The sequence below is a fragment of the Malaya genurostris genome, chromosome 2 (genome assembly GCF_030247185.1).
Source record: "Malaya genurostris strain Urasoe2022 chromosome 2, Malgen_1.1, whole genome shotgun sequence".
Classification (NCBI taxonomy): domain Eukaryota; kingdom Metazoa; phylum Arthropoda; class Insecta; order Diptera; family Culicidae; genus Malaya; species Malaya genurostris.
In genome coordinates this window covers 120,618,017-120,642,353 of record NC_080571.1, presented here as the reverse complement: position 1 = coordinate 120,642,353, position 24,337 = coordinate 120,618,017, and the positions used below count along the sequence as shown (strand labels likewise).

Sequence of the window (24,337 nt, the reverse complement as noted above, 5' to 3'; positions counted from 1 at the left end):
GAATATCTAATTTAAGAATGCAGTTACAAAAGTAAGCGTTGAAGCGATTGAATATTTTCGTTGTAAAGGAATAGAACCCGTGGGTTTGAGTTAGGACTACAGCAAGTATGAGAAGATTCTTTAGCCCAATCCGATGCATTTCCTGTGCCGAGAGAGAAAGAGAGCACAGTGCGTAAATTGTGAAGCTTCAGTTTGCATTGATGAGCATTTGAATGATAGAAACGGTGAGAAGAGGAGAGTACGTTTGACACAGTAACGTAATAAACAAGTGCAATTCGATTTTTTTCATTCGGCTGTCGGCGGCGCCAAACCCCTTACACATTGTTTGCACGTGAAAATGGTTTCCTTATGATGTTTTATTCCTTTTTGTTCTCCCTTTAACCGGATCGTGTAAATAAATAAGATTTCGTTTTCCTTGAAAAGGATCGTTCAAGACGAGTTGATTAACAGGAATAGATATTTTGTGACATTTTTATAAATAATCTGGAAATTTTCATTTTCCTGTCGTTCGGTTTCCTGTTATCACTAGAAAGGGTTCGAAGAAGAGTACGGAAGAACTAGACGACAGTCAACAATCGCATAATTGCAAGATTTTGATTTTATTCGTCTGAATATATATATTTTGCTTTATCCATATTAGGCATTCGCAGTAGATAGAGAAAGTCCATTCAAGTGCGTATATTTATTAATCAATTATTTTCTTCCTGGTACTAAATATTCTACCCTAGTTTAGCAGAGTTTACCGTGAACATATTCGTTAAGATTTTTTATTGATTGAAAACTATAGTACTAAGAGCTGCTCCGCAAACAATGCCGAATTTTGTTCAACCTGCATCTTAAATTTGATGTTAATGTGAAGAACAAAGCGGACACTGAATCCCCCTGAGTGTTGTTTATTAGCAAACAGTGTGATTCAGAAAATGTACGTAACTTATAAATAACTTCGAACACGTCATTCGTCATGAACATCTTTGAAATTGCAGTACACAGATCTAGCAACAGTTCACTGTTTTATGGGATGAGAACTGATAAATAAGCAGTAATTGCTTACGACACAATGATAATGAAATTTATAATTCGACATAAGTGTACTTTTCTGTTTGTTTTCTTTTTTACTAGTGGCTAAGAAGTTCTTATTTAAACGAAAAAAAAACTAGGCAGTAATATGTAGTAAACATCAGAAAGAAGAGTAATGTTTCTAGCAACAGCTAAACTTAAATAAGAAAAAATCGTCATAAACTCTATGTGTTGATATAAAGCAGAGACACTACAATGAATAAAAAAAACGACTCTGCAAACAGGTGAAATTGAAAAAAATAATACAATTTTACATGCATGATTACGGACGCAAAAGAAAGATTTACTACATAATCTTTACGAAAAAAACAGCAAGTAATCGTAAGCATTAATGAAGTTTATTACAAATTGAAACAAAACAAAATTTACTATAATTACAGAAAGGTACAGAAAAATATATAATTAATAAAACGAGTAACATGTTTTAATCTTAAAATAGAGTTCATATTATTTATTTCGCGGGAAACCAAAGAAAGTTCGAAACCTTGTCGGCAACATAAAATTTGTCTTACTCGGTATTGCTGGCTGTCCACAACCCCACTATTTAGCGTGATCTAAGACTGTGTCATCATTGTGTGCTGTACTATTTTGTTAGAAGTGACGCGAGAAAATTTGTTGAACGATCAGAGGAATACTTTACTAGCATTTAAGGTAATTCATGACACTGATTTTTTCTCCAAGGATTGGCGCACTTCATGAACGTTAGATCCAACTTAGCTATTTGTTAAATCTTACAGAGTCCGGACGACCACCAAAGAAGAAAAAGAAGGACTCCTCTTCACCAGTGCAATTACCACCATCCACAGTAACAAATGCGGTAAGTTAACTAATGAAATTATGAATAGGATATTATTTTGTAAACCAGTGTAGTCTCGTGTTTAATCGCTATGCTATGATCGAAGCTCATAATAATAATAATAGGAAATTGAAATTCTTATGCTCAATAGCCTTACCGAAGCTAGCCAAAAATAAAAGAGAATTTAATAATGTCTGAATAAGCCATCATCATGTTAATCCAAACGTTTAAATTCATACGGCAAATGGTACCGTTTCTGAAAGTTTTTCGTATCACCAGGACGCAAGGAGGCCGTCTTTAACCCTTGTTATTCTTGCTCTCTTTCAATGAAGTTCGTTTACTGATCATGACAAAATTTCCTACAACATCTGCAACATCAGAAGACAGTCGTTCCTTAAATGGCAACTTTTAATCTTTGTAAATTGATGTACAGTGAAACGTGAATGCAGACATATGCTCGACCAATACATTCACTATAATTCCGTTTTTGATCTGGTTGTTTTCGATGAACTAATATTCAAACAACACACCAATCATCTTGTTGCTAATGCTTCTTTTAACCTGCCTTTCGTTATGAGGGTGAAGAAGAACATTTACGATGTATTCTGCTCGAAATTCCGAAAATTGGAAATACTGTTTGCTTGTTCTCCCATATGCTCGTTAAATAGAATCCTTAACACCCATACACTGTAATCTTCATAGATGTCCATCTTCTCTGTGTGACGAAGAGCAAGTGTAATTTCTCCCCTCGCACTGACAACATCAACGAGAGCTCTTCTCTTTCACACATATACACCACTGTTATTGAAGACATCATATTAACAAGATATCCAGTTCTGATATTTTCCGAACAAATCATTGGCAACAGCCTTTTTGCGAGCTTAGCGCCCTGAGGCCAGTCCACATCGAATCTCGTACAAAGAAGTTCGTGCACGCCAAAATAGCTACACTGCACACCCATACAATTCACATGATATGTTGAATGTGATGTTGTGCGGTGTATGACGGCAGCATCTTCAGTGTTGGCATGAAACTTACAAGCTGGTGTATCATTCTAGTGAAATGCCATCACTCTATACAACGTAGATTCGTTCGGTGTTTTTCCTTCGCTGATTGTCCTGAAATAATCCTATCAACTACCAAGTTATGATTACTGATCGTTCTAGACACACGACAGTTGCGACGAGCTCTCCCGCTTGTGAGGAATTGTGGCAACCGTCAGAAGACTGGCTGCATTCCGGCTGCTGTCAAAATTGTTCAGGCGAAATAGCGTCACTATCTCGCCGTATGTGTCTTGTTTAATTCTCTCTTCCTACTTTTTTCTTTTTTTTTATTCGACTCCATTTAATGTTTGTCAATCCCGCATGTACATACAAAAAACGAAACTTGAGACGAGTTAAATGAGATTGAAATATGTGTATGTTTGGTAGTGAGAAAGCACTGTTATTGGCAATAACATTTTCCATAATTAGTATGTATGAAGGGCAATAATTTATTGCCTTTCATATGTACTTTTTAATGAAAAAATGAAACCAAGACGCTTGAAATGTAGAACCGATTCAAAACGGTTCTGCCAATCTTGTATGGCAAGAATCTGACATAAACAGAACCGTTAATAACCGCTAGGCGAAATTCTCTGCCGGAAACGGTTGTTGCATTGTTGCCAGACGGCAAAAACGGCTGGCAGACATAGCCAGCCGTCTGGGGGGAAATCTGCTAGTGGGCTAATGCGCCTTCAGAACTAATTAGCTCAAGTGGCACGTTCCCTTAGTTATTTGGAGATTTGTGCCGCTTTGTTCAATGAAATAATTATTCGACCCTGAACTCTCTACATCACCTCTTCGTCTGCTTATACGACCTACCGACGTATTAGGGATCAAACGGTTCCGTAGAAAAAAAAATATCACAAAGATGGAACTTGAACTCTCAAAGGTTACTATGAGGGAAATACAATTAAATTTATTTTATGGTTTAAGGAGAAGGACCCATTGCAAGCGTATGAGTATTGTAAACAATGTGTGCTTAATAATACGTTTCTTCATCATTTTTATTTTTCAATTAAAACTATTACCTTACCTTACCTAACAGCTATAGTCATGGGGTGAGTACGTCTCCACATAACTCGGTCCATGGCTGCTCGTCGCCAGCCACTCATGACACGGATGCTTCGGAGATCACCCTCCACTTGATTGATCCACCTTGCTTGTGAGCTCCTCTTCTTTTTGTATTATTCGGATTTGATTCAAGATTTTCACAGCATATCGTAGACGTCCTATTTTAGCTTTTCTGAGTGCAAAGTACGCACGATTCCCTGCCAAAATACGTCTCTGAATTTCTCTGCTGGTGTCATTTTTGGCGGTCACCAGTGAGCCCAAATACATGAACTCATCAACCACCTCGATATCGTCACCGTTGTTGCGTTTGTGCTCAGTTCATTTTGCATACTCAATAGTTAGCACTATTATAAACAAAATAAGCAACAAATAGTAATAGTATTTAGCGGGTAATAGCACCACTGATTCCCTCTATCGAAAGTCTAATCTTATTCGTCAGCCAACAACACAAATTGAACAAGATAATCACCCCGATTCTGTATTGAATTCTATATTGAATCGGATTGTTTCGATCGAATACGAAATTTTGCATTCTGTAGCTCGATCGAGTTCGACTTTTCCATACAAAAGCTTCACTCAATCGAATTACAGAATGCAAATTTTTATATTCATTCGACAAAATCCGATTCGATCGAAATACATAATATGGGTGAATAACACACAGGCCAGCAACTCTCGCATCAATGCTTGATTACGAACCGCTCCCTCGGTAAATGCACGATGTAAAACATGCGGCCGCTAGCTTCCGCACAAACGTCAAACAACACAGAAAGCGAAAAGCAAAGAATATCCACAGTCGGTTCAATCAGTCATCGGAGGCGAACATCAAATTCACTCCGCAGTAACACGAAACAATTCGCCGCTATCGGCCATTCTTCATTGTCTGAAAACGTGGTCGTAAACAGGTATGTGCTGGTTCGCTCAAACCATCCAAAACTATTGCAATCCTCGATTACACCTCGAAGATCCGTCCACAACGACCAGCAAGAGGAAACCAGCTAACGAACTGGGTAGGATGTTAAAGCAAATCTAGCGCTAGGAAAAAGCAAAACCCCAAAAGCGGCGTGATAGGAAACTTGTTACCGAATCGGCGGGCACCAAGTTTATTATCGGACACCCCCAGGGTAATAACTCACCATAGAAGGTGGTAACGCAAAGATTCAATATAGCCATTATTTCAGGGTGTTGTTTTTTGGGTCGCCTCGCATTTTTCGGGCAACGGCTCAATTCATTCATCATCGACCCAAACGGCGCACGGACAGACAACGATTCTCGTACTTCAAGTTTGGTGGCTTGACCCCTCTCGTTTGATCCGAGCATTACCGTGGCCGGACTTAGTGCGCAACTCGCGGCGTTGGGTACCGGCAAGTGAATGCTGACGGAACGAGCGACGTCATTGAGCTGCTTATGAACAGGTTGATTACTGTTCGCCGTTATTGTAAACATTTATGAGATAACGGTGAGGAAAGTGAAGATGGGAAGAATTTAGAGACGGTGGAGGAAGGAAAGTATTATGAGGTTATGATTTGTAGAGGATGGAAAACTAGAGAAAGAGTGCGAAGAGCAGGCCAGTTTTGAGAGAGAAAGTATAAATGTGGAGAAAGGAGGAGAAAAGTACTGTTAAGTAAGGTTATGATGATGGCTTATGATTGAATACAAACGTATGAATACAAACGACTTTATTTTGATTTGTTTGAGCAAGCCTGGAGTAACACCGTATATCAATATTCGTTGTGGTAGGCGTAGTGTTCCTTCTCTAAAGCCTCTTGCTCTCATGTATTTTGTTTTTAACGCATTTATGACCAGTCCGATACGCCTAGCTTCAGCTTTCAGTTTGATGTATGTTTCCATCATTTTCTCAAGGTTACGTGTCACAATATCAATATCGTCAGCAAAGCCAAAAAGTTGTACGGACTTTCGGAAAATCGTGTCATTCATGTCGATCCTCGATTTTCGAATCACACCTTCCAAAGCAATATTGAACAAGACAATCGTGTGAGAAGTGTTCAGGTGGTTGTAGTTCTATAACAGGCAGAAGGATTTCGTTATCGTTCCGGAACGTAGTGAAACGTTTTCAAAGTTTGCGGTGAATAGTCGAGTAGGTGGCAGTAGTGATTTCACAGGATTTGGAAAAATATTGTTCGATTCTGTATATCTATTATCTGTGTTCAAATCAAATATGTATGGAATTTCCTATAAGTTGCTATATGGAGAGCATTGGCGAATAATTGAAAAAAGTCAAGGCTTTACATTTGTTTGAGATAACGTAGAAAATGTAGAACGGAAATGCTTTTTAATTATTCACGAAGCAGTTTAGAAAAGGAAACGCACCGATTACACAAACTTCTAACATCAATGAACTGCGTTTACATTTGATCCTTGAAAGATTTCCACAAAAAGAATTGTTCTAATGAAATGTTATAACCCCGTAGACTCCTATTGAATTTAATCCGGATTGGATTTCCGGTTACGGAAGTACAGGGTGAAGTGTGTTTAAAACTTCAAGACGTCATTTAGAGCATTAATAGTCCTGCCAAAGCAGAGTGTCCCCTTCGTGGGACCGGAGTAAAAGTGACATGCGCTTCTGGAGGAACTCTTCTTCATATATTTGACCCTTGATGATATTGGTCATTATATTAGGCGCGTCTTCCTATCCATGAGGACATCAATTCCGCCCCGTTTCATAAGTAATCCCTCACCTTAATTGTTTTCACAGGGATGCATTTTATCGCTTATACTCCGTTGTCAGCTCGCCACTGGGTCTCCTTGAACGATTTTATCACACGGGACGAGGTCGAATGATTGCTTCCCAACTGTTTCGTGATCCACTTTGGGATTGGCTTGGATTTTCCACGACCTCGTACATAATTTTTGTCGACAATCTTTTTGCTTGGAAATCATCTAGATAACAATTAGATGTATTGTAAAGAATTTGGACACATGTAAACATTACACTCTGAACTAGTTCTACTGCAAAATTTAATCCATTTTTACCCCTTAACTAAGAAGATATACCCATAATAAGCGTTTCTTTTCTATCGAGTATAGTTTTAAATATATAAATTTCCCTGTAAACCAAAGCCTTGGTATTACATTCCTTTTGTGAAATAGAGGTTTAGATACCTACTGAATAACCTCACCTAGAACAGTTCTTACAGCATCACGATAGTAACGAATTTATAGCGGAGGGGGACGGGTATAGCGTGATGGGTAAGTCGATGCCTTTCACGCCGCCCGCCTGGGTTCGATTCCCAACCCCGCACATAGGGTCAGAAAATTTTTCTGGACCGAAGAGGCGAATGACATTAATGTTAAAGCCTCTATAATTGAAACAAAAAAAAAATTATAGCGGGTGTACGTTATTTGGCCGAATTTTGTTTGGCATAATGTCTTTTGGCATAAAATAAAAAGACATACTGTTTCATTTGGCATAACTGTTGTTTGGCATAATTTTCATTTGGCATAATTTCAATTGTGCATATTTTCTTTAGATATTCTATTTATTCTGGGAGTATTTCCGTTTAGTGCTCGATTCTTACTCTCGATTTTTAAATGAATATCTTTGTAATGTGTCTATCAATGTGGCGCAGCCACATAAACGAAGCCAAGGAGGCCGTCGACCCGCCGTCGGAAGCGGCGACCCCCGCACACAAACCTGTAATCCACTCGTTTGCCCGGTCTATTTAAAGTTAGGAGCTATCCCTTGGCCTCGCATTAAAAAACCGCAAGGTGGCGAAGCCGCCTTTAGAATTTATTTTCTAGTTCTAGACCACAACGAGGACAAGGCAACCTCGGCGGCGCCAAGCCGAGGTAACACAGTCCGAGTCGTCCATTCACTAATCGGAACACTAATCGGAAAACCTATAATCCAAGTGTTATCAGGCCGTTATGTATTTCAACCTTTTAAATTACTCCCAGAATAAAACGAATCAAAAGAAAATATGCACAATTGACACTTGATGACACTAACCGGATTCGTAACGACACAATATATTCATTATATATTAAGTTAAGTGACTACTCTCTAATCTTAACGACCTTCAAATTATTTGTTGAGAGGGAACCAATGATCTTAACGAAAAAAATTGTTAACAATCGTCGATTGAATCAATTTCATTAATAGCATTGATGTCATAGACGACTTTGAAACTGTTCTACAAAATATAGTGCATGTGTATAACTCCCTACTTGAAAAATATACGAGAATAATTTCAAAAATAGTTAAAATGAAAGGCTCTCATTGTCCATGGATGAATTTGAGTCTATGGACACTGGTAAAAATAAAACGTAATTATCTCCATTGAGACCAACACCTTAAACAAATGCTATTACATATATCTCAAAAGGTCGATATCATGAAAAGGAATTGCAAGGAAGCATATTATGAAAACCTTCTTACAAAGACACCTCATTCAAAATTCTGGAGAAATCTTAAAAATACATTCGGAATAACAAAAAAAAGTGACAAGATAAATTTGATTCACAATGGTAACAAAATTAATGTAAACTCTGAAGTTTGTGAGATATTCAACAAATTTTTCTCTAATGTCGGCGAAGAATTAGCTGATAATATTCGTATAAACCCAACTGTTTGTCCCACTGATAATGTTCGTGGTGTTAGTGACTCTATATTTCTACGTCCTTCATCTTCTAGCGAAGTCATTCTACTGATACAAAATTTGGACAATAGAAAGAGCAGTGGCCCTGACAACATCACTGCAAGTGTGCTAAAAAGTAACCCTGTTATATTTTCTAGAATTCTCTCTCAATGTTTCAATGTAATTGTTCAGACTGGCTATTACCCTGACTGCCTCAAAGTGGCTAAAGTTATTCCTGTTTACAAGTTTGGTGATCGTTATGATTGTAATAATTATCGTCCTATATCGACTCTGTCTTCAACAAAATCTTTGAAAAACTGTTGGTAAATAGACTCCTCGAATTTTTAAACAAACATAGTGTCCTTTATAAATTTCAGTATGGCTTTAGACAAGGTTCTAGCACACATACCGCTATCATAGAATTAGTATACAATATAATGAGCGAGATTGACCAAAAAAACATGATTGGTGCCTTAGTTTTAGATCTCAAAAAAGCCTTTGACACTTTGGATCACAGTATTCTCTTGGACAAATTTCAGTGCTACGGCATCAGGGGCATCGCGAACTCTATTATCAGTAGCTACTTGACAAACAGAAAACAATTCGTGTCCATCGAGGGCGACTGTAGCAATCTTGCTGCCATAAACATTGGAGTGCCACAGGGTAGCAATATAGGACCACTATTATTTCTTTTGTATATTAATGATATAGGTAACCTGCAACTCACAGGGACTCCGCGGTTATTTGCCGACGACACAGCTCTGTTTTATCGTAACAATGACATCAATGCTATTATAAACTTTATTATTTTAGATCAATATTTTAGTGCAAATTTATTGTCCTTCAATCTTATAAAAACTAAATATATGATTTTCCGGTCCATAAGAAAAATAATACCAATCCATCGTAATCCTAAATTGGGACATTATATTATTGAAAAAGTGGACTGTTTCAAATATTTGAGTGTATATTTTGACCCCACGTTAACCTGGATTCACCAAATTAAATCTATTGAAAAACATGTGGCATCCTACTGCGGTATTTTGTGAAGGGTCAAGTCATATGTTCCTAAGCGTGCACATCTAAACTTTTATTTTGCTTTCATACATTCACAGCTCATTTATTTGGTATCGGTGTGGGGTCGCGCCGCTAGCTCTCATCTAAAAAAAAATCAAACTCTACAAAACAGGTGTCTCAAAATCATCTTCAATAAACCCCTACTGTTTTCAAGCTTAATGTTATACTCCGATAATACCCATAACATCTTACCTCTGGCATACTTATGTGATGTACAAACATTACTGTTGGTTCATGATATTCTACACAACACCTCAACTCACCATAATTTACAGTTTCCAACTTTAACTTACTCTCGAACTACACGTCATAGTAACAACCTGCTTCGCGTTCGAGCAGTCACACACATTGGTCAACGAAGGATTCTTTTTGTTGGTCCAAGAAAATATAACGCACTTCCACTTGACATTCAAAGAACATCCAGCCGTGCCTTATTCGGGGCTAGACTGAAGTATCATTTTAAGCATAGACTGAACGAGATATTTAATTAATGTAATTCCTTAATTTATTCCTTGTTCTACAAACTGTCAACAGTAATTCATTCTTGTATAATTTTTTTTAGTTAGCCTGTATCATTGTGGATCCCTTAAAAGGAAATCAATTTCACTGGGATTCCGCAATATTTATTAATAAAGTTTAATTGCACATCATGAAAATACAAAAATCTCAGCGTATTGTAACGTAAGACTTTCTTTTAGTAGTAGTTTGCCAGATTATTTATTTTTTTTTGAGCTGAGATTAGTTTGCGTCCACTACCAGGGTGCTTCACAAGTTGAAGCTCTTTGGTGTGGGGGAGTGTGGTGGGCATTCAGAAAAAAAATTGAAATTATGCCAAATGAAACAGTATATCTTTTTTATTTTATGCCAAACGACATCATGCCAAACAGATTTATGCCAAACAAAGTTATGCCAAACAAAATTCGGCCAAATAACGTACACCCATTTATAGCTCGTCGTTTATCATTACGACCTAGAAAACGAGGTGAGTTCCACTATTGCAGGTACTTCTGAAACCGGAGCGCTTTTAGTAACGGTATAAATATTTTATGAATCTTCACCTTGTAATTCCGCAACCGGATGTCCGGAATTAGAGTCGACTGAAATTCAGGAATCCAATATGGGACCACGAGACCTTTCATTTGAACCTAAATTCATTTGTGAAAATTGGTCAATCTATCGCTGAGAAAAGTGAGTGAGATCCAGATCCATAGAGACATATATTTTGGAATATGTGACCACTATTTCCGGTCGGAATCGGAAACCGGGAATCAGGATAGTCAGAACCGGTTTATTTTATTTGTCCACTGATAATTGCTACCGATTGAAATAGTCACGAGGTCAGTTTAGAATTTTATTTATGCATATTGTTTCGCCACTTTAAGTGAGGACATCAAATTTTTAACACACTTTACCCTATAATTCCGGAACCAGAAGACGCATCCGGGTAAAACTTTGGATTGTATAGAACTATGAGACCTTTCATTATTTTGGTAAAATCTGCCACGCCATCTCTGAGCAAAGTGAATTTCATCACAATTTTAAATTGTAATTTTTACACTAATCACCCTGTGTTTCCGGAACCGGAGGTCGGTTCAAAATGAAATTCAGTAATTTTGTATAAGATATTTATACCTTTCATTTGAATCTATGTTTGTGAGAATCGGTTCAGCCAGAGAAAAGTGCACTTATTTTCATTTTTTTTGCACATATCATCCAGTAATTTCGGAACCAGTAGACAAATTCAAATAAAATTCAGGAATTTTGTATGCGGTTACAAGACCTTTCATTTGAATCTATGTTTGTGAAAATCGGTTCAGCCATCTCTGAGCAAAGTGAGTGCAAAAAATGTTACATACATACACACACATAAAGAAATTTTGCGTACTCGAGAAACTGAGTCGAATGGTATATGACACTCGGCCCTCCGGGCCTCGGTTCAAAAGTCGGTTTCCACAGTGATTGCATAACCTTTCTATATGAGAAAAGCAAAAAGGATACTGAAACCATAGGAACAGTGGTCAGGTTTTCCAAGTCATTAGTATTATATCCTCTCATAGAGACGACATTTTCGTATCCATAAGTTCATGGTTTTCGTTCGAAATAATCTTCAGTGTCTGTGGTCTCTGTTTATGTCCATGTGACCGATACAGAGGATTGTCGTATTAAATTTCCAAATAATTATGTATTATAAATTGAGGTTCGATCATAGCAATTCAAGAACGCCAGGACCCTAGCCCCATTTAAACAATACCCTAATGCGTATGCTTCATTCGCTAATGTTAATAGTTTTGTTTGTAGTGAAGTGAACACTAATTCGCTCGTCCTTTTGGTTTTACTTCCAACCGTTAACAGCCAATACCCGTTACAACATCGACAATTACAACTACTGCGACAGTCACAGCACAGACCAGTACACCGTCGATAGCTTCATCTGTCGCTGGTAACACCAGCGCACCCCTTCCTAACACAGCGCCAACTGTTACTGCATCCAATACATCACTAACGACGCCACAGAACTCATCGACACCAATAGCAGTTGTTCCACCAACATCTACGGTAACATCAACAGTGATACCGCCCGGTCCCAGTACACCAAATTTGCCACCAACGAACCCTTGTTCGATCACTTCCCAGAGCACAACGCAAACTCAAATTCCCCCTCCACCGGTCACACTATCATCCAATATACTACCACAAACACCTCAACTGTCGTTAGAACAAGGTCTGTCTATGACAGTGCCTGGCAGCGATTGTGTTGTGAATAACAGCCTGAGTAACAGTAGTAACTGCAACAACAGTAACCAAGTTCCATTGCCAACGCCGTCGCCAAATACGACAACATTACCATCAAATCTGTTGTCTACTAGCAGTAATAGTATGAATAACATCAATACTGTTACGCAGCAATCGCAGCAACAGACAAGTCTGCAGCAATCTCACGTGCAACTGGGCCAATCTAGTAGTAACAATAGTATGTCATCCAACACTACTAACGGTATGAGCAATCCGCTCAATGTACCGACTTCACAGTTTTCTGCAGGTCTAGCAGCAATCAACAGTTTAGCAAATATGGCTTCCACTGGAATGCAACAACAGTTGCATTTACCTCCGGTCCAAACGCAAAGTCAACAGCAGTTGCCGCAATTGGCTAAACAGCAGCAAAACCAATCAACGCACATGCCCATGCAGCTACCCTCGGTGCGAACTTCATCCGGTAACACACAGTCGCACAACTTGGCAAACTTCATCGATCCACTGGAACACTCACTAGCATCATTTGAAAAGAATGATCCGACTGCATTAGGGTTGAATCTGTTAAATGATATTCAATCATCGCTGAAGCAGGAACTGGCTGTCGGAAGCATGCAAGCTCATGCGAATCTATTACCATCGCTAGATCTGATGACACACCTGCAAAATCAGATGCACCACTCCAACAATGGCTTTAACAATGACTTCAATGGTAACGGGCCGCTCAATGGAATGGGCAACCTTGCGTCTAGCGTTGGCATGAGTCAAATGGTTCTTAACTCAATGGCAACAACCAATCCCATGCTGGGAAATGTGTTGTTTGATCCGCTGCAAAATTTCATGCGTTCATCCAGTTACCAAGGTAATCCGACGCACGAGCGAACCATCGATCTAACCGGAAGTAGTAGCTCGGGACCGATCCTTAAAAAAGAAGAAGGCAAGTTTATGCTGACACCCAAACCGATCGAGGATTTGCTCATGAATCCCGGCGAGAAGAAATTGAACAACACTCCACCCGATGTAAAGGGGAATTTTTCACATGCATTCAAATCATCGGTTCACGATCAAAATCTGAAGAATGCATGGTCCTCGCTGGCATCGGCAGGCTCGCCGCAGAACAATCCCACCTCCAACAAACCAAAGCCAGCTATGGATACCTTCCAAGCATTTAGGAACAAGGCAAAGGAAAAACTCGACCGACAGAAGCTGCTCCAGCAGCAGGAATTGAAGCGTACTCAAAAGGAACAGGCAGAGAAGGAGATGAAACGACAGCAGGAGCAACAGCACAAGGTTAAGCCGGATGATATGAACAATGGACGGTGAGTTGGACTGTTCTCGACTTCGAGCTCACAGTTATCAAAAAAAAAATCTTTTTGTTCTGCTTTTTTTCAGTAAAATGTCGATCGAACCACTGCCAGCTCGTGTTGTTGAAGACATCAAGGCATCGCCACAGGGAAGTCCTACACCTGCCGCACCAACCACTCCACACAATGTAGATCGGTCGGCGGCCAAACGAGCAGAGCTGAGAAAATTAGAACAGGAGCGCCGAAGAAAGGAAGCGGTATGTTCTTTTCTATTGTTCTAATGGGAAAAATTGTAATTTTGAAGAGTTTTGTTCGTGACCCTGTGATGATATTATGTTTATGTATCGTTTCTTATTTCTTCACCCTCAGATGGCTGGACAAATTGATATGAACATGCAGAGTGATTTGATGGCCGCGTTCGAAGAATCCCTGTAAAAAGGCAGGAGCAAAGGCACGTTTTATTCCTACAGTAATATGTTAGTTATGTGATTTGAACACTTGAATCCAATTATGAATGCCTTCGCATACCACCGAATAAGATTGTGGTTAGAAATTTGAGTGAAATTTTGGTTACAGTTCATCGGATATGCGCCTAAGCAATTCTAGTACCACTGTCCGGATTACACCTCGGTAGGTGAGCCAGTGCGGAGTTTAACGACAAGAAAGCAGATAAGATTATGTTATCAAATAAGTGACATTATGATTTGTGATATGTAACGTAAATATATAGAAAATGCTTATATATTTAAAGTAAAGACGACGAAGATCGTAAAGTGTAACTTTTGGAGAAGTCGGGAAGGCCTTCGTGCATATAATTGCATATGCAGCAGCTGTAGGAAAAAAGACGAGGGGGAGTATATACTATACATTAATCCTTAAAAATCAGTGTTACTCTAAAGTTCGAGTGTTAGTCATAAGGAATTCACTTAGCAGCCAAAAAAACTGAAAGAAAACCGTGTATAGAATTGAAAATCTGATGATTATGATTTTCGTTGGGTATAGTCAAACGTTATCATGTTTTGAGTTACTATTCGAAACACTTTTCAGGAGACTGAAAGTGTGTTGCTTTTTATACTTTTAATTATATATTACTTACGTGACAGTCCAGATTTGATAAGATCAAGATAGTGTAATTTTTCGAGCTGTAATTACTTAGGATAAATATATTTAACTTGGTAGTTTTATTTTAATTCAGCAAATCTTATCAATACACTACTTAGCTCAGTTTGTGAAACTAAGAAGTGAACATGAAATAATTAGGTAGCAACTATGAAAATATACGAGACTAACCACACCGTCAAATCTACCAATTTGTTTGTGCCAGAAAACCAGTTTGGGCGGCTTCCTTATGGCATGATCATTTTTCTAATCACATTTTCTCATCAAGGTAAACCTACCGCCAGTTTTGTGAAAGAAACTCCCTAATGTCAGGTTGAAGATAGGTATAATACAGTAGTTTGGGTTGGAACTATAAATTTATCACTTGTAAATAACTGATTCCCTTACCATCAATCTATTGACGAGTCAAAGATGTTAAAAATTATAAGTAGTGTTAGATTGTTCATTATCATACACTGAAAACAGAAACCAATCTATGTAAATGATGTTTGTATAATACACAGAACAACAAATGATTTACTGTAATATATCTAGAATGTAGTCAAGAAAATAACTTGCAGAACGTAGTTCGTGTAATTTAACGAAACATATTCTTGGAATACAGTGTCCTGCGCCGATGAAGTAACTGGACAGAATTCTTAAAAAGTGTGAAAATACTATAAAAAGTGGGTGCGAATTAGGATTGCTCACACCAAGAATCAATCGTGACTGAGAAGCAGTGTACCAACCAATCATTATGTTGTTTGTTTTTTCACTCAATTGATGGTCCAATTTTCTACTAGTTTTTATGAGAGTATTACTAGAACACTAGGAATGGTGGAAGAGTCTTCTTCATCAATCTTATGCCCTTAAGGACAACGAAATGGTGCAGTGGCAAAATGATCTTTTTGTATTTTGTTTCCCTTCTTTTGTGCAACACACAAACCACACTGGGGAAAATGAACTGTTCTCAAAAACATGCACGAGAAAAATAATACTGTATTTGTAAAGAGCAATAGATGTAATAGAAATTAAGAACCTTAAGCATACTAAACTGGAGATAAAAAATAAAATGAATACAATTTTTATTGACATAAAATACAATCAAACACGAATATAAAAAAAAACAGTAAAGGTTGCTGAACGTTATAAAACATTTTATCCTACTACTTCTACTGTGAAAATATCACATCAACAAATTCGGGCAATATAACTTTCTAACTTAGGAAGACGGATGGGTAAGTCGATGGCTTTAGCGACCCATACACGTTCAGTTTCTCGTGTGTGACGTCATGACAACGATTAACTGTAGTGACTGAAAAGTCCATTCGGCCAAACGATCGGTTTTCTGACTGAAGCTCTTGAGCTCAGTTTCATCTAATTAACTGAAAGCTCTTCAGTTAATCGTTCAGTCCCTCAGTTCATGACATTGATGAATGTTTCAAATCCTATTTAGAAATTATCGTATATTCTCAGATCAATTTTTGATTAGTCGATGAATTGTTGTTTTATATTTAAAAGGTATTCAAATTTTACAACTTTCCTTCTATATCCACTGAATGAATCAACATAAAAAGAGTTTCGCCCTTATTCGATTTGTTTACTTTTATGCTTCCTGTGTGAATTGTGAAATTTCGCCCTTGCGCATTTTTCGTTAAATTGGCTGGTTTTCACAACTAAGACAAAACTGCGGGAAATTGTACCGTCTCATTTACTGTTTCCAGTAGTAAAAGGTTCGGGAACCATCTAAAATAAAGAAAATAAGTCACCCCTATTCTGTATTTCCATCGAATCGGATTTTGTCGAACGAATGTAAAAATTTGCATTCTCTAATTCGATTGAGTTATGCTTTTGTATGGAAAACTCGAACTCGATCGAGCTACAGAATACCAAATTTTGTATTCGATCGAAACAATCCGATTCGAGCGAAATACAGAATCGGGGTGAATAGTTTCGCTCTTCCTTACTAGCAATTGAAGTATCGCCCTGTTTGTTGGCGTGGAATACAGAGGGCGAATCTTACGTAAACAAATGGAATGACAGTTTCGCCCTTTCTAGTTGTTTGTATTACTAAGATAGAGATTTTTGCAGAATCCGAGTTTTTAGGCAAAATTGTAGGATTTGGGAGCATTTATTGGTAGGAGAGAGAAACTCGATTTATTTGCTTTTGTAAGATTCGCCGTTCTTTAAAAAACAGCTGAATTAGGTTTTGCACGGTTAGGTTTTTATCGTCACTGCTAACCTCAATCGGATGAACACATTTTGACAATTCAGCAGTACTGTTTGTATACAGAGATTTTTTTCTTTGTTGACAAATTAGATAAGAGCATTTACGATCCATATCGCCTAAATAGAGTTTTAAAACATTTCTCGATGAACATTAAAAAAGGTCCCAAGTGCAACTGACAGATTCTCTTTGTTTATTTACTCTTTCAGTTATTACGGCATATCCCTGTATTTTCCAACAATTTCTTAACTACAGATCGAAAGTCGATGGACTCAGTCGTTATTAGGTTTTTTACCGTCACTGCTAACCTCAATCGGATGAACACTTTTTGACAGTCCAGCAGTACTGTTTGTAAACAGAAATTTCTTTTGTTTGTTTATTGACAAATTGGATCAGACCATTTACGGTCCGTATCGCCTAAATAAAGTTTTATAACAGTTGTTCACGATTGAATACGGTTCGTTTTGATATTTATTAAATAAAAGTGACTAGTTGCAAAGTGTAAAGATGATTGTTTTAGATGTGCTCTTCGATTTTTGTTTAAGCTTGTTTGTAAACAGTACCGCTGAACTGTCAAGGATGAATACTTGTTCATTTGTGTCGTCACGATAAAAAACCTAATTATGTGTAAAGAGTTAGAGAGAGGGATTACCGATAGGACCGAAAGAGAAAGTAAACAAAGAGAAACTCATTTGCACTTATGATATCTCGGCTAATTTTCAAAAGGGCATATAAGCAAGGGACGGTTTCTCTTCATTCACTCTCTCTTTCGATTATTGTCATGTGATTAAAAAAATTTTCTTTGATATCACTATTCTGTTTGAAAGTCGAAAGTTTCGGGTATCATTTCATGCAAAGAGTTGTTGAGTGATAAACGTGGAAACCGCTTGGTAATTAATAGAAGAGAAAGTAAACAAAGAAAAAACTGTCACTTGCTTATATGCCCTTTTGAAAATTAGCCGAGATATCTATTAACACCCCGATTCTGTATTTCGTTCGAATCGGATTGTTTCGATTGAATACGAAATTTTACATTCTGTAACTCGATCAAGTTTGAGTTTTCCATACAAAAGCATCACTCGATCGAATTACAGAACGCAATTTTTTACGTTCATTCGGCAAAACCCAATTCGATCGAACTATAGAATAGGGGTGGTATTCAAATTAGAATGAATGCAATGAACACAAACAAACCACTGATAGCTGTCAAAATTGATTTTTTTTTGTTCATTTTGGTGAGGTTATGTCATGTTCGTGCAAAACCTGATAGGTGGAACTACACTCAGACAAATTCAGTAGTGAAAATCATAAGGCAAATCTTATGATGCATCAAAAATCACCAAAACCAGTATTTCATAAGATTTATATGCAAAATATACTTCTACAATATACATCTCATCTATCACTATTATAGTTTTTATACGATGAACTTATGAATTTCACAATATAAGAGAAATTATCTGTCTGCACAATGTTCCTAAAATTTTCATATGAATTTCATAAGGCTTTTTATTGGAATTCCAATTTTCGCAACTTCATAAAGACCGCCTTATGATTCGCATACAATATTCTCGTGGCTAAAAAGCATACGGAATCATTAGGCTCTCTGACAGCTCACTTACAACCACAAATGCAAATGAGATTGGTTTGATTTCATCAGGAAACGCATGCATTAAACAAGATTCAGACGATCAATCAACTTCCGTCGACGTCCAGATTATTTTTATTATTTTTTTTAGTCGAATATTGCTCACGTATCCGACGTTAAAATTTTCTGTGAACTTGACTTAGTGTCCTTTCATATGAATTGTTTACAATTAATGTTGTTGTTCCGTAATCGTTCCATGCAGGCGATAGTCGCTTGATGCTGCGTGTGAATAGCTTTTACATATTGTTTTGTTTTCATCAGGAAACGTGTTGGCCACCCATTTTTCAGTAGGTCCGCCATTCATTTTTCACCGGGCATAGAAACCTCAATTGTGAAATTTTATATATTTTTGCCTGAGTGTAGTGCCCCGCGAAAATTTATTTTTTAAAACATTTACTCAGTGTCATACCCAGAGATGCCATTTATACAGATTTATCTGTATTATACAGATTTTTACATGCGCATACAGATTGAATACAGAGTACAAACTTCTTACAGATTTCTTAAATTTAATACAGATTTATACAGATTTCACCAAAAGTAAAGGAAAAAATTAAACTATCTATTAGTGTTTGAGCTATCTATTAGTATTTGATTGCAATGACGAGATAAATGTTTAGGAATCAACGTACAAATCACTTTTTAAAATATATATTTTTTGTGCAGATATTTAATGAAGAACACTGAAATCCATTTATATTAATATTTGTAACTAAATTGAACTTAAAAGTTAGACAAGTCTTGGCATCATGAAACATTATTGCCAGATTGACAGTTGTATTACCTGACTCGACGTTGCATATTGGGTTTTGGAAATCCATCTCAACTTATGAAGTGAACATTTTCAAATTAGACAAGTATATGGCACCATAATTCAATTGTTGTTGATAGGAAAAAACTATAAAATTTCGTCGATGAATATAATATAAGATATGAAATTTTTAATCTAGCAGTCTATAACCATAATCTATTGGAATAACACCTTTTAACATAATTGTATTGTAGAAATTTCATTTTATTAGCGAATACAGATAAATACAGATATTTTATACGAATCAATACAGATTTTCTATGAAAATATCTGGCATCTCTGGTCATACCTGTTAGGGCATATTCAGTAGTGTTTTAGTTCTAGATGCATAATTTATGCCAGTTACAAAATTTAAATCTGGATTTTAAAACAAGAAAAACTGGCAGCTCCAGCAGTGTTTTACTCGTGTTTCAAATATACAAAAAATAGAACGGCATCGTAAACCAGTTTTAAATTTGACAGTAGAACTGGTCGAATAAATAAAACTAAAACGGATTGCTGGGGATACATTTGTTTCAGTTTCATTTACATTATAGACCACCCATATGAATCTTGCAGCTGCTGAATTTGCTCTTAGCAAAGACTTCATATTAACAAGATATCCAGCTCTCACATTTTCCGAACAAATCTTTGGCGACAGCCTTTTTTTGCGAGAATGGCGCCTTCAGGCGAGTCCGCATCGAATCTCGCTGACCAGATGCTGTCAGCTTGGAGCGAAACTAATCTTCAGTTCAGCAACGTCGTCGCACGGCATCACATTCAATATATCAATTGTTTTGGTGCGCAGTGCTGCTATTTTGGCGCGCACGAATTTGACATATCTCTCCCTTACATCGTTGTACGAGATTCGATGCGGACTCGTCTGCATGCTCGTAAAAAAGGCTGTTGCCAATGAAATGTGAGAATTGGATATCTTGTTAATATGATGTCTTTGGTCTGATTCAACGTTTAATTTGTATTGCTGGCAACGCTGGCATAAATGTTCATGAGTTCACAGACATTGTTTCGTTTTTAAATTTCAAATCAAGCCCAGGGATGTCGCATTTTTCGAATTATTCGACCTAGTATAATTTTCAAACTATTCGTTTAACTTTTAATCGATTATATGGGTTATTATTCGATTACTCGATTGATTTTTCGGTTATTGTTATTGATTTTACAAATTATTCGATTAGTTTTATAATCGATTACATTCAAACTAATCGATTAAATATTACTCGATTATCTGGGTTATTAATCGATTACTCGAATCATCGACCGATATTACGACATCCCTAATCAAGTCAAATCCTGTTCTTTAAAAAAAACAAAACTTGTACGCGGTGAAACTGGTTTGTAATTTATATTAAGTAAAATTACGTTATTTCAACGTCAAAATGAGTTCAGATTGTGAAGAAGGGATTGTATCTGCATTACCTTGTTCTGGCAAGGAAGCAGAATCGGAAATTGGAAGTATGGATGATGTAAAAGATGAAGAAGGTTTAGCCGATCTGGTTGATGCTGAAGAATTCCTTGCTTCTCACGGAGTTGCTATGTTGGAGTATGAGCGGCAGATGTTTATGGATCTTATGCACTCCGATGGGTTGGTTGTATGTGCTAAGTAACTTTAGTAAATTGTCGTATATCTCAATTAGTACATATGTAATTTTTTCAGAGGAATCAGCTATGAGAAGGTACTGTTGAACTTGTTGAAAATATTCTGCGATCCTACAACGCTTGTGTTAGTAATCAATAGTTCGGATTATGAACAAAAGTTGTATACATCACAGTTGGACAACCAGCACATTCATGAATCGTCCACCAACAGTGTTGAGCGGGAACAGGTGTATTTACTAGGTGGAATACAGTTCATTAGTACTAGAATTCTAGTCGTAGATCTGTTGAAAAATCGCATACCGGTAGAATTGATTACAGGAATTTTTGTTGTGAAGGCGCACGAGATTATCGAATCTTGTCAGGAAGCATTTGCTCTTCGATTATATAGACAAAAAAACAAAACAGGATTTGTAAAGGCTTTTTCGAAAAACGTAGAAGCATTCACCTATGGTTATGGGCATGTGGAGAAAGTAATGCGAAACTTGTTCGTCAAGGACTTATTTGTCTGGCCACGGTTTCATGGAACAATCCAAAAATCGCTCAAACCTTTCGAACCTTTAGTGGTAGAAATGCAGATTCCAATGAGTCCGAATATGATAATATTGCAAAGTAATATATTAGATATAATGAACTATTTGGTGAAGAACATAAAAAGTTTGAACCGATCTGTTGAGCTTCAGGAGATTACAGTGGAGAATTGTGTCACAAAAAAGTTCCACAAAATCCTACAGGCACAACTTGATACAATTTGGCATCAACTGAGTTCTCAAACAAAATTGATAGTAGCGGATTTGAAGGCGCTTCGTAGTTTGATGATGTAAATAAATCGAATGTAGCTAAATGTATGTTATATTTGTTAAAGAAGTGTATATTTTATTCAGATCAACTATCTATCATGATGCCATTACGCTTTATGCAATAATGAAAAAATATCGCACTACTGAGTACGCTCTAAGCAATTCAGGTTGGACAATTTTGGATTCAGCTGAGAAGATGTTCTCTGTGGCAAAGGAGCGCGTGTTCAACAGAAACGATGGTATGTATGGTAGTGAAAGCAATGGAATATTCTTTCAAGTTTAATTTGCTTTAGAGTTTGAGCCGGAGCAATGTCCCAAATGGAAAGCTTTATCGGAGGTGCTCCGTCAAGAAATTCCAACCGACATTAAAGAGATGGCGAAAAAAATTCGTAAGAAAGAAGAACGACAAAAATATCTTCGCCAACAGGTCAAAGTTCTTATACTTTGTCAAGATGCCAGGACCTGCTACCAGTTAAATCAGTATCTAACGCAAGGCCCCGAAAAATATCTTTTCTACACGGCAATGAAAAACGATATTGTGGTTTCGAAATTAGCAGAAAGCTACCGTCATATCAGTACTCAGAATGACCCAAATCCTTTTAAAATACAGCAAGTCGAGGCGCATACGAAAACTGCACCATCGGGAAGTAAAGACTGTCCACGATCTATTGCGATCGCTGAAGATTCCGCGTGTGCAAAAAAAGAAGCAGGATTTCTACGTGAGAGAATTGCAAAACGGCGAGCGAATGCAACCAAAAAGGAAACAAAAGAAGAGGAATCTCGAAAACGAGAAGAAGTTGACGAAAATGAAGACAGTGCCACGAACAAATCAGAGATGGAATCAGAATTATTTGCCAAAGAAGAAAATGAAGATTACCAATGCTTTCGAGATTCTTATATTCTAACCATGTCACAGAGAGGGGACGCAAATCAGACCATTTCAGACGTTGTTGATGCTGATCTTTCTGATGTAACGCAGTTTGAAAGCGGTGAATTTGAATCGTTTTCGGAGTTGGAAAACTTAGATGTGACGAGGATAGTGAACGAAAGCAACAAACCATTGGTGTTTATCCAAACATTTAAAAGCGAAATTAATGGTTTCACTTCCTTGGATAGAACGCTACAAGAAATTAAACCTCGTTACATAGTAATGTACCATAGCAATGTTGCGGCAATCAGAGCGATTGAAGTTTATGAAGCCCGTCAACAACGTCATGAGTTGGCCAGAGTTCGTGTATATGTTATCATTCATTCAAAAACTGTTGAAGAACAATCATATCTAACCTCTCTGAGAAGGGAAAAACAAGCATTTGAACTGTTAATAGAAACTAAACGAGTGAGTAGTTTGGCTACTAGTATATCTGTAAATTTTACTATACGTTCTGTTTCTAGACTATGGTAGTTCCTGAATACCAGGATGGGAAATCGGAGGAATCGATAACCATGCTACAAAAAAAACAAGAAGCCTCATCACGTCAGGCCGGTGGTCAACAGGTTAGTGAGAATACTGTCGTCACACCACGAATTATTGTTGACATGCGGGAATTCCGTTCTGATTTACCGTGTTTGATTCATCGTCGTGGTATCGAAGTTGTGCCGCTCACTATTACGGTTAGTTAGCAAAACTTACGTACTCCTATAAACAAAATTAAACTTGATGTAAATTCCCTTCCACAGATAGGAGACTACATACTAACACCAGAAATCTGCGTGGAACGCAAATCGATTTCGGATCTTATTGGATCACTTAACTCAGGAAGACTATACAATCAGTGCGTGCAGATGACTCGATGTTACACCAAGCCAATTCTTTTGATCGAGTTTGATCAGAACAAACCGTTTCACCTGCAACGACATTTCATGATGTCTGGTGATTCTGCATCATCAAATGCCGACATTACGCAGAAGTTGCAACTTTTGACGCTGCATTTCCCAAAACTAAAGTTGGTTTGGTCTCCTAGTCCTTATGCTACCGCACAGTTATTCGAAGAACTCAAGCAAGGTAAACTAGAACCTGATACGGAAGTTGCTGCACTTGTCGGGACGGATGAAGCTGGAGGACCGGTTGAAATTGAGCAAATAGCTGACCGATCCAATCCAAATATTCACGATTTTCTAATAAAGTTACCTGGTATAAACTCGAAGAATATTGGCAAGGTGATGAGGAGATGTAAGAATCTTAGAGAGTTGTTGAAAAAAACGGAGGAAGATCTTGTTGAACTGTTGGGAAGCAAGATGCAGGCGAAAATGCTGTGGGAGATTCTGCACGTCGCTCATAAGCCTGTACAGGGAGAAACGGAGAAACAGTTTACTTCGAAATTCAAGCGTGGATTTGGCAGAAGAAACTTTTAACTATTGGTTATGCTCAGCAATAAAGACAGTTAAAAGTAGGAATAGAAGTTTTTATGCATCATTATATTCCGCAAGTTAACGTTTCATTGCA

The 24,337-nt window shown here is 37.5% G+C and overlaps 2 protein-coding genes across 10 annotated transcripts in view; both read left to right on the top strand.

Annotated features, from left to right (window-relative positions):
- Positions 1–15,484, top strand: part of LOC131432631 (homeotic protein female sterile-like) — a 53,450-nt gene extending 37,966 nt beyond the window's left edge. For all 8 annotated transcript variants that reach the window (XM_058599030.1, XM_058599026.1, XM_058599029.1 and 5 more), the window contains 4 exons: positions 1,815–1,894; positions 12,015–13,732; positions 13,806–13,974; positions 14,087–15,484. In XM_058599030.1, the coding sequence (XP_058455013.1) occupies positions 1,815–1,894; positions 12,015–13,732; positions 13,806–13,974; positions 14,087–14,152 (2,033 nt within the window). In that variant the 3' untranslated portion in view covers positions 14,153–15,484. The remainder of the gene's footprint in view (positions 1–1,814; positions 1,895–12,014; positions 13,733–13,805; positions 13,975–14,086) is intronic.
- Positions 15,485–20,799: 5,315 nt separating this feature from the next.
- LOC131430319 (DNA repair endonuclease XPF) lies at positions 20,800–24,284 on the top strand. 2 transcript variants are annotated; one of them, XM_058595194.1, is made up of 6 exons: positions 20,800–21,101; positions 21,156–21,914; positions 21,979–22,133; positions 22,188–23,230; positions 23,287–23,505; positions 23,572–24,284. In XM_058595194.1, exons 1-6 carry the CDS (start codon positions 20,878–20,880, stop codon positions 24,244–24,246), a joined length of 3,075 nt encoding a protein of 1,024 aa, XP_058451177.1. In that variant the 5' UTR covers positions 20,800–20,877; the 3' UTR covers positions 24,247–24,284. The 2 variants fall into 2 exon arrangements, with proteins under 2 accessions (XP_058451177.1, XP_058451178.1); XM_058595195.1 differs by having other exon boundaries at positions 20,960–21,090.
- The last annotated feature ends 53 nt before the right edge of the window (positions 24,285–24,337 follow it).